General features: G+C 36.2%; 1 protein-coding gene across 3 annotated transcripts; it reads right to left on the bottom strand.

Annotated features, from left to right (window-relative positions):
* Positions 1–988: 988 nt before the first annotated feature.
* Positions 989–14,275, bottom strand: tyrp1b (tyrosinase-related protein 1b). Of its 3 annotated transcripts, XM_079813585.1 has the most exons (9): positions 14,046–14,108; positions 12,357–12,450; positions 11,913–12,268; positions 11,469–11,791; positions 10,013–10,217; positions 7,936–8,103; positions 7,576–7,755; positions 7,231–7,380; positions 995–2,600 (listed from the first exon to the last, which is right to left on the bottom strand). In XM_079813585.1, exons 3-9 carry the CDS (start codon positions 12,265–12,267, stop codon positions 2,401–2,403), a joined length of 1,581 nt encoding a protein of 526 aa, XP_079669711.1. In that variant the 5' UTR covers position 12,268; positions 12,357–12,450; positions 14,046–14,108; the 3' UTR covers positions 995–2,400. The 3 variants fall into 3 exon arrangements, with proteins under 3 accessions (XP_079669710.1, XP_079669711.1, XP_079669709.1); XM_079813584.1 differs by lacking the exon at positions 12,357–12,450 and having other exon boundaries at positions 989–2,600; positions 14,046–14,275; XM_079813583.1 differs by lacking the exon at positions 12,357–12,450 and having other exon boundaries at positions 13,916–14,106.
* Positions 14,276–17,735: the final 3,460 nt, after the last annotated feature.

Genomic DNA, 17,735 nt, shown 5'->3' with positions numbered 1-17,735 from the left:
ATAATGATCAGATAATGTAAAGTTAATTCGTTTAAATTTTACAGACAATTCAATCTTTCTCAATTGAAGATGTCTTTGGGTGATTAACCAAAGGTTGATACAAGGTTTGGTACTCTTCAGATGTCCTCAAGGGTACCAAATGGTTTCAACTAGAGCAGGGATGCCCAATCCTGTTACTGAAAAGCTACATTCCTGCAAAGTTTGCTTCCAACACTTAATGGCCTGGGGCCGGTTGCATAAACCGTTAAGACTAGTCTTACAAGTTAGACATACATTTTTTTCTTTAAGGCTGTTCATAATTTTTTTTAAACAGTTACATAAAAACATAGACTGGCCTAATTTGATACGAAAAGTAAGACTGAATGCCACTTGCCTAACTGCTAGTGGCTCATACTAGATCTTAAGACACTGTCTTATCATAATGGCTTAGTTTATGCAACTGGCCCCTGGTTTCGCAAACATGGCTTAGATTAAGCCAGGATTAGGCTTTAGTTCAATTCAGTTAGGATATTTAAGTAGCTTTTATAAATGCGCCTCAGAAAGAAAAAAAAAACCATACTGGTGTGCATCTTGAGACAAAACAAAGTCGCTGACATGTTTTAAGATATGTGCAAGTTGCTTTCAGTTAAAACAGATGAAACATGCATTTTAGTCTGTTCCTGAAGGTCTCAAGTAGCTGGTTCAGGTGTGTTTTATTAGGTTTGGAACTGAATTCGTAAGAAGGTTTGTCCTAGAAAAGGATTGAGCACCCCTGAACTAATGTGACATTTAAAGGGTTAGTTTACCCCAAAATTTAAATTCTATCATTAATTACTCACCCTCATGTAGTTTCAAATATGTGAATAAAAGCCTAAATTCAATCTGTCTCTTTAGAAAATGTGGACTTAACCGCTAAATTCATATGGATTCGTTTAACCATCGCTTTATGAACTTTTTCATGAGTCAAAGTGTCAGTTGGGTAGCTGTCAATGGAGGGACAGAAAGCTTTCAGATTTCATCAAAAAAGATCTTTATTTATGTTCCCAAGATGAACGAAAGTCTTATGGGTTTGGAACGACATGAGGGTGAGTAATTAATGACAGAACATTCATTTTTGGGTGAACTAACCCTTTTAGATTCAAACATGCAGTTCTGTTTGTTCCACTAGGGGGCAGCAGAGAAGAGGGACCAGATGAGGTTTTAAAGCGATAGAATGGGATCTGAGCACCTGTGTTTTTAGCTGAAACATGTCGGTTTTTCTTAACATGGCCGTTAAGTGCAATGAGGTTGTGCTTTTTCTATGCCTCTGGAAGTCGCAGTGTCATACTTGACATGATATGGCTTGCTGAATTGGTTGTTATTGCCACTCCCCAGTGGTATAAATATGTGCAAGGTCAGCCAAGAGGAAGTAGACTTTATTTAATATGTTTTCTTTGTAAATAGGGTGACATAAGGTGAAGTGGGACCAATATATTTCATGATTGATTGCCCTTTAAATATCAGCAGAAAATCAAATGTTAATAGTTGCCACAAGGGTAGTTGTCATTTCAAATGTTTTCATTTGCATCACAATCATGCATCAATGTGGATATGATTGAGCTTCAAGCAAATAAAAATGCTCCTCTTAAACATAGGCCTCTATACAGTATACAAACCACTTACACATAACATTTATGGTAGTTTTTAATTGTTATTTTAATTTTTGAATGATAATTACAATATGTATTGTTCCAAAATTGCTAAATTATTTGTGCGGGTCTGTCATCCCACTTTATTATAACACAAGATGCTTTTTGTTCTGGACAGTTGCACTTTTGTACTAATGGATTATGATTATTAATCATGACACTGTTATGGCATCACACCAACCATGTCATATAGTTTGGGTCTGTTTATGGGGATGTGGATATTATCAGGAATTTTATATGGTATCTTGGAGGAGTTTTTTCTTGGAAAAATTATTTATGTACCATATAGGCTATATAAAAAATGTACCTAGAACTTATATAATGTTGACACTCTTTGAAAGTTGCTTCTCGCTGCAGAATCGTCTGCACTGAAAGTACACAAAAAAAGCTTAAATGAATTTCAAAACTTTTTTTTATCAGAATAATATAAAAGAGGTCACACTGTACAATAACCGTAAGTCATGTGTTCATAGGGCATTCATAAGCACTGTATAAACTCAAGGTGACACATTAAAAATGTTTTAAGGGCACATATGACAGTATCCTCAATGTCTCACTGGACATGAAAACATGCAAAATATGATAATAAATCAAAAATTAAGCCCTTGTCCACAAAACTTTTACAATGCTTTTGAATGCTAATAATTCCTAATTCAAACTCCTCCAGTACAGGGTGGATGCACAGTGCAATAATAAAAGTGTTTAAGATGTGTTTTTTTTTTTAGTTCCTCAGTCACACCACAGACTGTGAAGCATGGCGCTGATCCTCTGAGTAACGCCTGAACTGTTCCCCTAGCAACGGCTCCAGGCCTTCGGCTGAGTGGTAAGAGCGCGCCCGAACTGCACACCCGATGACTCCGCCCACCACAGCCACAACAAGCACCACGGCAACAATCGCTATGGTGATGATCTCTGAAATAGTGTATGACCGAGCTGGGGAGGGAGAAAGAGAGATTTTTTGGTTATATGTATCTCACCACAAATGTATACAGATGAACTGCATTTTTTAAATTGTATGTGTGGCGGCTGCCATTGCTCTCATGTTGGTTTGCCAACGGCCATTAAACCGGTGACATTGGTTTAAATTGAGTCTCCATTAGGACCCCAAGCGATCCCATTTACTTTTAATGAGTACTCTCTTTACTATGATTCCTACATTATCTAGCCCGATCTCATGAGAAAACGTATTTTACAAGGTGGCGATTTAGTATGAATTTATGCGACGTGATTATACAGAAATGTACAATTTATGGGGAAAAAAACTAGGACATCACTAACTATCAGTGGGACATAAGCAGGTTGTAGCCTACAAAATTGTACAAACAAGATCAAACAAATTCATACAATTTAGCCGTAAAATAGAATTGCCTTTAGACTGTGATGACACAATCATGCTATGATACATGTTGTTTGAACTGTTAATGACCATTAAAGGAATAGTTCACCCAAAAATGAAAATTATCCCATGATTTTCTCGCCCTCAAGCCATCCAATCTGTCATATATGACATAATCTATAACCGAACACATTCTGAGTTATTAAAGGGTTAGTTCTCCCAAAAATGAAAATAATGTCATTTATTACTCACCCTCATGCCGTTCCACACCTGTAAGACCTCCGTTCATCTTCGGAACACAAATTAAGATATTTTTGTTGAAATCCAAAGGCTCAGTTAGGCCTCCATAGGGAGCAAAGCAATTTACACTCTCAAGATCCATTAATGTACTAAAAACATATTTAAATCAGTCCATGTGAGTACAGTAGTTCAATATTAATATTATAAAGCGACAATAATATTTTTGGTGCAGCAAAAAATAAATAACGACTTATATAGTGATAACCGATTTCAAAACACTGCTTCATGAAGCTTCGGAGCGTATCGAATCAGCGAGTCGATTCAGTGGTTCGGAGCGCCAAAGTCACGTGATTTCAGCAGTTTGCCGATTCATGATTCGACTCGCTGATTCGATACACTCCGAAGCTTCATGAAGCAGTGTTTTGAAATCGGTTATCACTATATAAGTCGTTATTTATTTTTTGCCGCACCAAAAATATTATTGTCGCTTTATAATATTAATATTGAACCACTGTACTCACATGGACTGATTTAAATATGTTTTTAGTTCATTAAAGGATCTTGAGAGTGTAAATTGCTTTGCTCCCTATGCAGGCCTCACTGAGCCGTCAGATTTCAACAAAAATATCTTAATTTGTGTTCCGAAGATGAACGGAGGTCTTACAGGTGTGGAACGCTATCAGGGTGACTAATAAATGACATTATTTTCATTTTTGGGTGAACTAACCCTTTAAAAAAATACCCGGCTCTTTCAAGCTTTGTAATGGCAATGAATAGTAATGGCATAAAAGCAATTGAGCAATTATTTCCAATTATTTTACTTTTAAATGGCTTAAATATTAATCCTTAAACAGGCTATGTGCACCACAAGATACATACTCTTTATTCTATTGTAGGAGGCATTATAATCTTAGTTAAGTCTCTTTTGAGTATGTGGGTCACATGACTTGGTGCTGGACATTCTGTCTACTTAAAAGTATAATTAAGTATTCTAAGTAGGCTATACTTGGCTTGTAGTCGTGTTTACTCTTTTGATTGAGTAGCCTATACTTTTTTCACATACATCATTTTACATACCTACTATCTTGTAAAGAGTAGAAAAGAAAACAGATCTTTAAGAAAACAGATATGTTCCTAGTTCTGAGAATCAAAATTTTTGTGTAGGCTAGTCCACTGGTAGTGTACATAGGAATTTACTTCAATTCTACTTTACTCTTTCCCCACCATTGGTTCGATTTTCCGGCTATCCATGTTTTCACTGTTATACGGTAGGGGGCGCTATTACGCATCTTCTGAAAGAGGACAGAATCTCCAGATCAAAACACAGGTGAAGAAGATGCAGAAACAAGTGATAGACGATTTTAATATGTCATATAACGCGATCATCAAACATTAAACAGCATATGAGTTCAAAACTGCCTAATGTTACCGAATTAAATGTCAAACCAATGCATGAAGAGGTGTAGGACAGTGAAGCTTTGTGGGTGTTGATGGCAGATGGACTCGTTCTACTCCATCTGTGTTTTGATCATCATTCTGAATCCAATCCAGATGTTGTTTTTGCCAAAAATGTGATTATCTCAGCGTTTTTTTTAAAATGTTGATTAAAAAAAGAACATTTTAAATGGAAAGAGTTAACGTAAAGTTAAAGGTATATTTCAAGTTAATACCTAAATAGGAACATAGTAGTATACTAAAAGTGCAAACATAATAAACTGTATAAATAGTAAACTATAAGTATGATGTTATGTTCACTTAAAGAAAACGTACAAATATACTTGCAGTAAAACTACTGGAAGTATCCTTCAAAGTGTAATTTCATAAACTAAAAATGTGCTATAAGTATTTGACTAATAAACTGTTAGTATACTACCTATAAGCTCACTTTTATAGTTGCAGTACAAACGGAAAACTTTGTTGCAAACTAATTGTACACTCAAAGTTTACTGCTGTTACATTTATAGTACACTTAAAAGTGTACTTTTTTACACTAAAAGGTGGGCCAATTTATTAGAAGTATATACTTGTTTTTCGTAAGGGTTTATAAAATGAGTCATGATGTACTGCCATTATACTGAATTCACCCAACCAGATGTTGAATGAATGAATGAAAGAATGAATGATGCATTTATATAGAGCTTTCATATGTACTACTGTAAACCCAAAGCGTTTTACAAATATGTCAGGGCTCTCTCCTCAACCACCACCAGTGTGCAGCATCCACTGGATGATGTGAAGGCAGCCACAGTACAACGGCGCCAGTGCACTCACCAAACACCAGCTATTGGTGGAGAGGAGAGAGGGAGATAGAGCCAATTCAATGGATGGGGATTATTAGGAAGCCATGATTGGTAAGGGCCAATGGAGGAAATTTGGCCAGGACACTGGGGTTACACACCTACTATTTTTTACGAGAAGTGCCATGGGATTTTTAATGACCACAGTGCTTGTTACAGTATAGTGTCCTCATCACTATACTGGGGCGTTAGGACCCACACAGACCACAGGCTGCTGTCCTCACTAACACCTCTTCCAGTAAAAAATGTGCTTTTTTGAAAAAATGTCTCGATTTTTTTAGTTTTTTTGTAAATATAAGTTGTTCTGAAGCAATATTCTCAACAGTGTTCAATCAGCTTTGACATATTTAAATCTGCATATTTGTGATATTTTTACCTTTTTTAAAGGGCATTTTTTCCATAATCTTATTAAATATAGGCTATGCTTCAGCTTTAATTTAATTTTTATTTTTTTATTTGATCTAGAAATTTAATTAGAATATGACACAATAGGGCTGTTACCAATACAATAAATTAATTTACACACAAAAAAATACAACTGCATTAAATAATGTAATGAGATTTTTTAAATATGTTTGAATATATAAATAAGAAATAAACTAAACCACCAGTAGGTAACAGCAGGTGACCGTCTTAATGAGTGAGTCATTGAGTCATTCATTTAAATGATTCATTCAAACGGATGATTCATTCAAGAATGAGGCAGTCGTTTACGAATAGGTCATTGAATCTTTGATTCAACCGATTCATTCAATACGCTGAATCATTCAGTAACACATCGTTGCTGCAAGAAGCGTTATGGTTCTGCTGTGATCTTTGTTTGGAACTATTTTTGCTGCTGAACTCGAACAAAAACAGTGAATATTGCATCTAAAATGTAAGTAACTTAATGTTAATTAATTGTTTATGGAACTGTCATATGAAATCAGTGTCATTTTCAGTCGTGATGATAGTCAGGAAAACAGCACTCTTGGTTCTGTGATGTTGCTTTACTGTAGGCTATCATATGTTGAAAATATAAAAACTCCACAATTTGTAATGTTAACTGTGTCCGTGTATGTTAACTGAGTTTCTTTGTATGAGCAGGGCTCATTTGTTGTGATTTCTCCTCGAGAGGCTGTGCGATCGTCAACAGCGCAACCTTGTTACTGTCAGTTCAGTTCATTATACATTATATATAAATATATATTATTATCCACTATCGATCGCCAATTACACAAAATTAATGCAGAATTATTGTTGCATTTTGGTGATTCCCTAGTTATTTTTTTGACGTTATAATCAGCTTGTTCAGTCGGGCAAGTAAATTTCTCTTTCACTTGCCCCTTCAGAAAATCCACTTGTCCCGGACAAGTGGACAAGCATTAATGTCGAGCCCTGATCCAGGTACTGACCAGGCTCAGTCCTGCTTAGCTTTAGCAACATAACGGTACATTAAATAAGGTCTTTAGTTGCACCACTGAAAAGATAGTTATGTATATTATATTGCATTTCTGTCAATAGATCCTCTAAAATACTACACACTGAACCTTTAAAAATGATCTACTTTTGTGTTGCACACAATTTTCTTTTTTTGGTTGAACTATTCCTTTAAGTAACCTAACTTATCCACTTTAAATTGAAAGTTCACATGGTTTATAGGTTCATTATGGATTGTTTTTTGGCGTGTGCGCTATCACCAGTCACTCACTTGGCCACTGAACCTCATAGGTGTAGCCCAGGTTGTCTGGGGCGGTGACAAACATTTCAGCATTTCTGATTGGTGGCCAGAACGGGACCATGTTGAACTCTCTGTTGTGACCAATCGGAGCATTTTCCTCAGGATAGAGCACCGTTCCTGCTGCATAAGCACAGAGAACAGTGGTTAGGATGCAGCTGAAACATGAAGCACTTTTTGGTTATGTATGTATGTATGTATGTATGTGTGTGTGTGTGTGTGTGTGTGTGTGTGTGTGTGTGTGTGTGTGTGTGTGTGTGTGTGTGTGTGTGTGTGTGTGTGTGTGTGTGTGTGTGTGTGTGTGTGTGTGTGTTTTACCAGCAGTGTGCCTCTGAAGCCATTCATCAAAGATGGCATCAGTGAACGTGTGAAGCAGGACAAAGATGGGGTCGTTTGGTGACAGGTGAGTTTGTCCACCTGTGCCATTTAGAAACAAATGAGCCAGGTTGTGCAGACTCCTCACTACTGGGTCATAGTTTCCCTGGGGAGCACTGTAACCTAGTGACACAAGAGAACACCAATTAAAAGTCTCCTCATTTCTTTGAAATGCTGCAAAGAGTTTATGCAGGTGGTTGTTTGTTTGGTGTACTAGTCTCTTTGTCTGGTGGCCCCAAGCATATTTCAAAACCTTTTTATTTTTAAGAAATACTGTTATCTGCAGCGGTGTGTGTATCATACCCTCAATAGTGTTCCTGAAGCTCTGAGACGAAGTTGAGTAATACGGTGGCGTGTCGAAAGTGTTCAGCTCTAGACAGTCAACGACATCCTTTGGTTCTGGTAATCGCTGAACCATGGGTCGAGCCACATTACCAGCAGGGTTTCTTCTGATTGGACTTGACTCCGTATCTGAATACACACCAGGCAGAGAAGGTACATTTTGATAACTTCTGATGATTTTTAAAGAAGGTCATTTTTGTCAGAATCTATATGTTCGAAAATACATAAAAAAATGCAATTTAAACACACACTGACTTTTAAATGCCTCTTCAATAATGGGCATGTTTTTAATTTCTGAATCAAATTTCATTTTTATATTTTTGGTGGTATAAAGTTAAAAATGTATGTGTGATACAACTACCCTGAAATGATAATAAAGGGAAAAAAATCAAATTAAAATTCTTATAAAAGGGTTAGTTCACCAAAAAGGAAAATTCTGTCATTAATTACTTACCCTCATGTCGTTCAACACCCGTAAGACCTTTGTTCATCTTCAGAACACAAATTAAGATAATTTTCTGTGGTGAGCACAGTTCGGGCATCCATGAAATGCACACTTTAGCACCATTTTGAGCACTAAGCCAAGACCTAAAGCACAATCGATGTAGAATTCAACAGATACGGCACGTAAGAAGTCTTATTCTGCTTGTAAACAAAGCTCCTCGCTTCCGAGGCATGTGTCAGAACCTCTATGGTCAGAACGCCGGCTCTACTCGCGCATGCGTCGTGGTACTTCATGCGTTCACGTCTGAGGCCCAGAATAAAGTTTTATAAAGTCGCTATTTTGAGTTTTTGTTTGCGCACAAAAACTATTCTCGTCGCTTCATTAAAATTATTGTAGAATAACTGTAGTGAGATGGACTTTCTAACGACGTCTTTAGTACTTTTTATGGGTCTTGTGAGTACAAAATACATTGCTGCGAATTGAGGCCTTTCTGAGCCATCGAAATTTGTGTTCCGAAGATGAACAAAGGTCTTACGGGTGTTGAACGACATGAGGGTAAGTGATTAATGACAGAATTTTCATTTTTGGGTGAACTAACCGTTTAAGTGTCGTATAAATTATATACAGAAAAATATTTTAATAAAGCTGCTTGACTGCAGTCTTAACTGCAGTAAATGGTCCAAGGGACGAGGAGTAAAATAATAATATTTAAAAAATGAAAATGACCACTTAAAGACCACCATGGTCAAGGTCAATAAGTCTCTTAAATATCAAAAAACCTTTTGCAAGATTTGTTCAGGCTGTAAAATGTCATGTGGTGCAACTCTCCCAAAACAAAATGATGTTTATGAATATTTAATTCATATTTGTAAACTTTTATCTTGAAAAATATATTTAAAAACTTTTTTAAAAAATAAATTAATAATTAGGATGTATCGACTCACATATATTCAAGGTATAAGCAAAATATGTTATTACTTTTTACTTGATAGTTGCACCACAACATGTTTAGAGTCATTCGGGTTAAAGTTTTCATTAAAAAAAAATTCAAAACCACATAAAAACCAAAATGAATAAAACAATATATTTGTTTTATTCATTTAGAAGCTTGGCACATTTTTTTTCCAAAAATGTTTTATTCATTGTGATCTGTCATTTATCTTTGACCCATGAGCCAAATCTCTTTATGAATTCCAACAGACTATGAGAAAGAAGCATCATAAGATTGAATATTATACTATTCAGTTTTGTCTTCAATTGTGAGTCACATACTTGCAAATACTATCACATGATTCTAATCGTCTTGCCCATATGAGGTTTGATCTTTCTTTTGAGCTCTCGAAATGCCTCAAAGGATTAGTTCAAACAGCATGTGAGCAGTCTTAGGTCTTGGAATGCATGTGTGTGTGTGTGTGTGTGTGTGTGTGTGTGTGTCTTACTGTTGCAGATGGTCTCCAATGTCTCACACTCCCCCACACTCTCACAGATCTCCCACCGGGGAGAGGACACAAAATTAAACGTGTGTTTCGGCAGTATTCTGTGTATGTGTTTGTGTGATGTGTGTTACTGGTATGTTGTGCGAGTGTGTCGTACTGTTGCAGATGGTCCCCAGTGTCTCATACTCCTCCACACTCTCACAGATGACTCTCCACTGAGAGAACACAGAGTTGGAACTGATGCCATTGGTGTCAAAGCTGCTTCTGGCTCCCAGCAGGTCATCAGTGCAGATATCACACTCGTTGCCTCCTATAGCAAAGTTCCAGTATGGCAGGGCAAACGACGGGTCCCCCAGCATGTCCTGTACACACACACACACACACACAAACCACATGCATATCCTCAACATGTCCCATTAGCTGATCCTTCTATCAATAGGGAATAGTTGGTATTTCTACTCACTGCACAAGATAATAAGACTTGTTAAATTGATTTTTCTGGAGTAAAGCATAAATCTACAAATTAATTTAATTCAAGATATATTCTCTGAAAACAAGTCTTATTATCTTGCACAGTTTTTAGTTCTCAAAAAAATTTGTTCTAGGATACTTTTATATTTTTACTGGAAAAAACACTGATTAAAGATTAAATTATTTAAAAATAGTTTTTTGCAGATTTACAAAAATAAAGTATAGATGTCAATTTTTGCCACATAAGAAAACTTTTAAAGTCATAATTATGAGATAAAAAGTCATAATCAGAAAAGTCAAAATTATTTCCTAAAAAGCTTTTTTTTTTTCTTATGTGGCAAAAATTGGCATCTATACTTAAATATCTTTTTTTATCTATTAGCTACACTCCAAAAAATGCTAGGTTTTTTAAATTACATATTTAACCCAATGGTTGGGTTTTTCCAATATTTGACCCAAATTTATGTTAAAACAACCCAACATTTTTTTGAGTGATAATTTAACTATATCCTTTAATGTATAATTTTCCACAGTTTTTCCAACTTTTTATGTCTTAATTATGACTTGTTTATGACATATGATGTACCAAGGCATAACTTTTTTTCTTATGTGGCATAATTGGCCTTCCATACTAATGGGAAGAGTCACCCAAAAATGACCTTTCTGTCATGAATTACTCAATTTAATTTACTTCCAAACCAATATGCCTGACTTTCGTCCACTGAATACACATTCAATTTTAAAGAATGTATTCTTTGCACCTTTCTACTTGATCTTTCAAGTTTTAAAGAGAATATCAAACCATTATAAAAGTGGCCCACACAACTTCTCTGTTTCCCTATTCCAAGTTTTTAAAGTCATACCATAGCTTTGTATAGTAAAAAGATAAAAAAAATCCAACAAAAGCTTCTCACCAAAAGCTGCTGTATGATTTCAGAAAATATAGATACAGGGCATGAGTAATATGAACTACTTTTTGAGTCCTTTTTGAAGCTTGAAAGATCCAGTACACATTCATTATATTTGCATGGAAAACAAAGACCAGTGCATTCCTTAAAATATCTCATTTTGTGTTCCATTAAAGAAGAAAGTCATAAAGTTTTGGAATGATGTATAATTGTCATTATCATGATTTGGGTCACCTGCATGTCTCTCTCCAGTTGCAACAGGTGGTACCGGTGCCAAGTGACAAATCCTGGTCCTTCATGAGAGAAATCTACACCTCCGAAGCTCTGCTGGCCTGGACCCATGTAAGTCTTACTGACCGAATAGTAGTGGGTCCAGACAAAGTAATTATAGATGGTGATGTTCTCAAATTGAACACTTGCTCCATCAGGCCCGAAAATCTCCTGATAGCGGCGGGTGCAGATGACAAGGTCAGGGTGGACGGTTCTTTTAGCCTGGTCTAAAGCGTTCACAAAGGCTCTTTTCTCATCTGTAGACATCTGCATGACGTTACGTCGCACTGGGAAAACAAACAGACTCAGGTAAGAAAGAAAGAACAGCACACAAACATCATGTAGGCCTACTATATGTGCAGCGTGAACATGTGCAGGCTATTTAAGCATGTGGATGTTTATCCTCACCCACGGTGACCCTTTGATCACAGTTTGGCCCTGTCAGACCATGTCGGCATCGCCCACAGTTAAATCCACTGAAGTTCCCGTTGCATTGGCATGTTCTGTTAAAGAACCGCAGTGGCCATCGTTCTCTATCATCCCGCCCATCGTGAGGATACTGAGGCCCGTGTGGGCGGCGGTCAGCAGTAATTGACACACATTGACCTCTGCCTGTACTGGATCCACACTCATCATTGGGCAGTCCAGTAGGTGATGGGCAGCAGGTGCCACTCTGCAAACCTTCTGGTGTCACACACTGACGCGGGAACTGAGCGTGCGTCAGCACAACGCACATTAGCACTAAACACACACTCTTCCACATCCTGGAAAGACAAATATGGACCCGCATGCATTATGTTAGTTCACCCAAAAATGTTGTCCTCAGTTACTAAACCTCCCGCCATTACGAACCTGTATGACTTTCTTTATTCTATGGAACACAACAGACGGGAATCATACAGGTTTGGAGCGGCATGAGGGTGAGTCAATTACTTTTGGGGGATGCCTTTATGTAAAACAGCATAGATTGTGCAAATTAAGTTATTTAACATGGCCAATATCTTTTGATCATAAAAAAAAACTGCAGTGCTTTTCAAATATCCATGGAGCGAGTACTTGTTAAACTTACTTATTAAAAAAACGGTTACACTTTATTTCAATGTTCCACTTTAGACATTCAATTTACTAACTTTCTGCAACTACATGTCAACTTACTCTCATTAGAGTATTAGTAGACTGTTAGGTTAGGGTTCAGGTATAAGTTGACATGTAGTTGCAAAGTTACTTATAATTGGTAGAATGTGTGTTAGGGGACCATTAAAATACAGTGTTAGCTATAAAGCAGACAGCCTACTAATACTGTAATGAGTAGTTGTAAAGTTACTTATACACTCTTAAAAATAAAGGTTCTTAAATGGTTCTGTGGTGGGGTGTATGGTTCCATGAAGAACCTTTAATATCCAAAGAACCTTTCCATCGCACAAAAGATTCTTTGTAGCGCAGAAAGGTTCTTTAGACTATAAAATGGTTCGAAAAAATGGTTCTTCAAAGAACCTTTCAGGGAACCAAAAATGGTTCTTCTATGGCATCACTGTGAAAACCCCTTTTTGGTTCTTCCTGGCACCTTTATTTTTAAGGGTGTAGTTAGCATAGAGTGTCTAAAGTAGACCATCGTCAAAAACGTTTTTTTTTTTTTTACAAAAATAATTTTCTTAATCAGTATTTTTGTCTCATTTCCAAAAAAGTACAGTACCTAAACATAAGATAACAGGATAAATGTTGAGGCAAAGTTGCATGAGATTTTAAGAATTGTTTTCAGAAAATATATTGACCTTAAAACTATAATTTTTTAAGATTTTAACTCATAATTATTTCTTACCCTGCTGGATTAGTTTTTCTTGTTTTAAGCATAAACCTTACAAAATGTAATTTAATTTAATTTTTATTATTTTTATTTTGCAGTTAAATTGGATAAATTACGTGTCATAAAGTGTTATGGTTTTGCTTCAGAAAATAAATAAATAAATAAAATAAAAGTAACCCACTCATTATCTGCAAAATAAATGGTAAGCTGGTATAGCTTTTGATATCAGTGCAAAAATGTGCAGAGTAAGATCCATTCTTACTGCAGAAGATCTGAAAAATGTAAGAAATGTATTACCCTGTCAAAGAGAAACAATGGAAAGCAACAGTTGATTTTTTTCTCGCTCTCTTTTTTTCAGTTTTAGTTTTTTTGATGTAGGCTTGCAGTTGTATAACAGCCTTCTAGAAGTTCTAGACTGTTCAAACTTCACAACCTCAAACTGTCTAACTTGCTGACTAGTCATGTCCTCAGAGTAAACCCACACATACTGTAGATCGTGTTAATGGTTCTTACAAAATAAAATAAATTATTTCCTTTATCGATTTGTCATCTCGACTCTTATGATGGCAAAAAGAACCTGACAATAAATCACATGCATTTAACTCACCCTGTTATGCTCATCATTAATTCTGAACTGATTTATTAAACAACAATTCATCCATGTCATGCCCTAGTGGGCCACAATGTCAGTCTTCAACCAATGCAGTGATTTAAAGAGTAAAAAAAGACAAATGTACCTTATATCATCCGTTCTCTTTTCTGCCCCACTCTTTCTCTCTCACACACTAAAGTGCCCTCCTGTGCTGCCCCCTGGCCAACTCTTTTATACTTACACCCCTCCTGACTGCACTCATCTCTCTGATCCCTCCATCCCGTGATCAGCAGTCAGTAGAAGGAGGGAGGGAGGGAGGGAGAGAAGAGAGAGAAAGGGTAAAGACAGAGTCTACAACTTTCTTACCTCTTCAATGAATGTGGCTCTTCATTTGCGTATATATTGGTTTGACATTTTCAAACTCTGATATCTTTGCTTTCATAACAGGCAAAAAAGTGGACTGAAACAAACCATTTACGTAAGAAAAGACACATGTCGTGTGTCTGTTACGATAGGGTTGTGCAGGAAAGATAGGAAGACATAACATTTCAATCGTTTTTAATTTTGGGCACTTTCAAAGTAATACATTTTAATTAGTACCAAACTCACACAAGTTTTCTATGGAATTGGACATACATTTACAAGTGAATACAAATAGTTTAATGCAATAAGTTGATGTAAATTGCTATTGTTCGGCATCATCGACAAACCAGGAGAAAATCAGAACAGTAACTATTGTTTCAATTTCAGTTTACTTTACTGGAAAGTATTTTTGTCTTGTTTTTCAGTAAAAATATCTAAAGTCTTAAAACGAGATAAATATACTTGAGAAGCATAATATGATAAGACTTAATTTTCAGAAAATAAATATTGAATTATTATTATTTATTTTTATCTCACCCCATGGGCAAATTGTTTTTAGATGTTTTGAACAAGAAAAAAAAGAAATTCTAAATATATTCTCTGTAAACAAGTCTTAATATTTTATGCAGTTTTGCTTTTCTAGTAAATGTATTTTTTCCTCACAGAATATAGATATTTTAGCTGAGAAACCAGCCCAAAAATGTATACTTTTTATCTGTGTGTACATGCAAGAGCCAGATGTTATTAAATAATGTTCTCTGCTTTTTCACACGCTGCAAAAATATTTTTCTTAATATTCTTGTCTTGTTTTTTTCTTAAATCAAGATACATTTACTTGAAAAGGAAAATGGCATAAGATATTAAGTCTTGTTTTCTGAAAAAAATCTATCAAAATTAGGCAAGTTTATGCTTAAAACAAGAACAAATATCTGCCAATGGGGTCAGAAAAGTTAATTGGCAGATTTTTTTTTGGCCTAATTTAAGCATGTTTTTGATCTATATCATTTTGCTTCTCAAATAAATGTATCTTGACTTAAGAATGTTTAGATATTTGTACTGGAAGACAAGACAAAAATACTGGGTAAGAAGATACATTTTTTGCAGTGCAAATAATAGGTCATTCTACTGTACGGTGAAAAACACAGGTGTGACATTTGCTGTCAAGGTTAACCAGACCGTTCAATACACATATAGACACACACACATGTTCATACAGTCAGACACTCAATCATTTACACACACACACACTTGCATCTACTCCTTGAGGTCAGCAATGCTAAACAGCAGAGGTTCTGGGGTCACAGGACGAATTCTTGTCTGTGGAGTCCAGTGGGATAGTTGTCATAGCAACGTCCTCTTGCTGGACCTGCGAATACTCTGGAAGGTCGTCTACAGCGGTTCTGTAAGCACAAACAATCCGTCACAATGCAAGTGTGTGTGTGTGTGTCTGTGTTTGGCGCTCACTCACAGTCAGGATGAGTATATGTGTGTGGTGGTTGTATACTCACTGTTCATCGATTGGAATGGTGGTATCTGTGTTGTTTGCGTCACATTCTATACCCCCGTTTCGTCCTGCACACAGGTTCTTTGGGGCCACCCTGCTGCTAACAAATATATAGGAATATTAAAGTTGTTTTTAGATACTTCAGTATATGTAGCCTATAAAATAAATGTGGCCTTGATGACCCTTATAAAAAAGAAGTATACTTCAAGTTAATTGTATGAAGTAGGCTTAAAGGTGCAGTGTGTAGTATTTATGAGGATCTATTGACAGAAATGCAATATAATAAACATAACTATGTTTTCAGTGGGGAATAAAGACCTTACTAAAGGGTTAGTTCACCCAAAAATGAAAATTAGACCATGATGTACTCATCCTCAAGTCATCGTATATGCAGGGGCTAGGGGTATAACGGTAGCCTACACGTATTCGTACCGAACCGTTTCGGTACAGGGCTCTCGGTTCGGTGCGCCTGTGTACCTTCCAGAATCTTTGACAGTTAACAGTCGGCTTCTTTTAAGCGCGGAACACACTTCAATCCTAGTTCCCACTCGAACATATTAAGTATTCAGTCCATTTTATCACAAAATTCAAACGATAAATGCCGTTTTGACGCTCTTTAATGTGAGGACTGAGTATAGGCGGTCAATTCAAGCGGCCGCGGCGCGCGCACGAGTGAACGCAATCATCTCTTACTGAAGAATAAACATGAATTAATATCTTAAGGTATGTTGAGAATAACACTTACTGAAACGTATCATATGTCGTGTAATCGCTCAATCAGTGTTTCAATCTCGGAAACACGTCAAACAGCAAGTAAACAAATGTCACGCAGCATCATTTAGCCTACCTCAGAGTCAGAAGTCATTCAGTGTCCACAGCTGTTAATTCACTAGAGAAATCAACTCTTTCACTAAATATATGCACAATATTAGCCTATATATATATATATATTAATTCTACTTAACCTGTTAGTAGAATAGTAGAGTCTTGATTATTTAATGCTATGTTTAGATAAACCTGTCATGAAAATGACAGTCACTAAGATTATATTTCAACAACGAATTGGAGAAAAAACATAATTTTATAATTAGATTTAGGAGTTAAGGCAAAAACTGCCTTATGTGAAGTTTACATGTTTGCACACAATGTGTTATTTGAGTGTTGATTATTATAACTAAACATGAATATCAGCGGAATATAGGCTCATAGTTTGGGCTCTGTTGTTAACCTTTAATATTATAGTAATAATGTGCAAGTAAGGGCTCCCTATATAGTTTACAGCATTATCTTTAAGAAACTTTTAGTTATAATTTAATTAATTTAAGGACAGACACAATTTTTTCAGTAAACCACTGTTTAATAAAAAATAAATAAAAAGCCATTTTTTAAAACTGCTGTACCGAACCCGTACCGAACCGTGACTTCAAAACCAAGGTACGTACCGAACCGTCAGTTTTGTGTACCGTTACACCCCTAGCAGGGGCGTAAAATTACTGAGGGCTGCCCCCCCCCCCCCTAAAAACCATGCTGAGTATTGTAAATAATATAATGATATATACTTAAAATAAATGTGTAAGTAGTAAAACAATAAAAATGCAAACGGGACAAAAAAAGTTTAGAAACATTTTGAGCATTGTGTTCAGGCGTAACACCGGTAACATCACTTGCCCACCACCCCGGGCCACCGTCGTTTTCATTTTATAAAATCATTTAGTTCAGTTAGAGAACAGACACAACAATTAAAAACTGAACGTCTCTGCTCAGAGCCGAGCGAGAGTCGCAGCACAAACGCAGCAGGACAGGAGTCAGATTTCATTCATCACCAGAGCAAACAGCTGACAGACAAGATGATCGCGGAAGATTTGGTTTCAAAGCTAAATGTGTTCTTGCTGTGTTTTTCATTAAGAATAATAGGCTAATGAACCCAAAATTCAAGCAACCCAAATTGGTGCTAATTCTATACAGAAA

Source organism: Gobio gobio (genome assembly GCF_949357685.1).
Source record: "Gobio gobio genome assembly, chromosome: 3".
NCBI lineage: Eukaryota > Metazoa > Chordata > Actinopteri > Cypriniformes > Gobionidae > Gobio > Gobio gobio.
Note: the sequence above shows the minus strand (reverse complement) of the source record. Positions and strands in the feature narration are given on the sequence as shown.

Excerpts from the sequence above, each read along its gene's own strand:
- tyrp1b (XM_079813583.1), bottom strand. Across the intron at positions 10,218-11,468 it reads AACTGGAGAGAGACATGCAG|GACATGCTGGGGGACCCGTC; the intron begins GTGACCCAAATC and ends GTGTGTGTACAG. Across the intron at positions 2,601-7,230 it reads CTATGAGGTTCAGTGGCCAA|CTCGGTCATACACTATTTCA; the intron begins GTGAGTGACTGG and ends CTCCCTCCCCAG.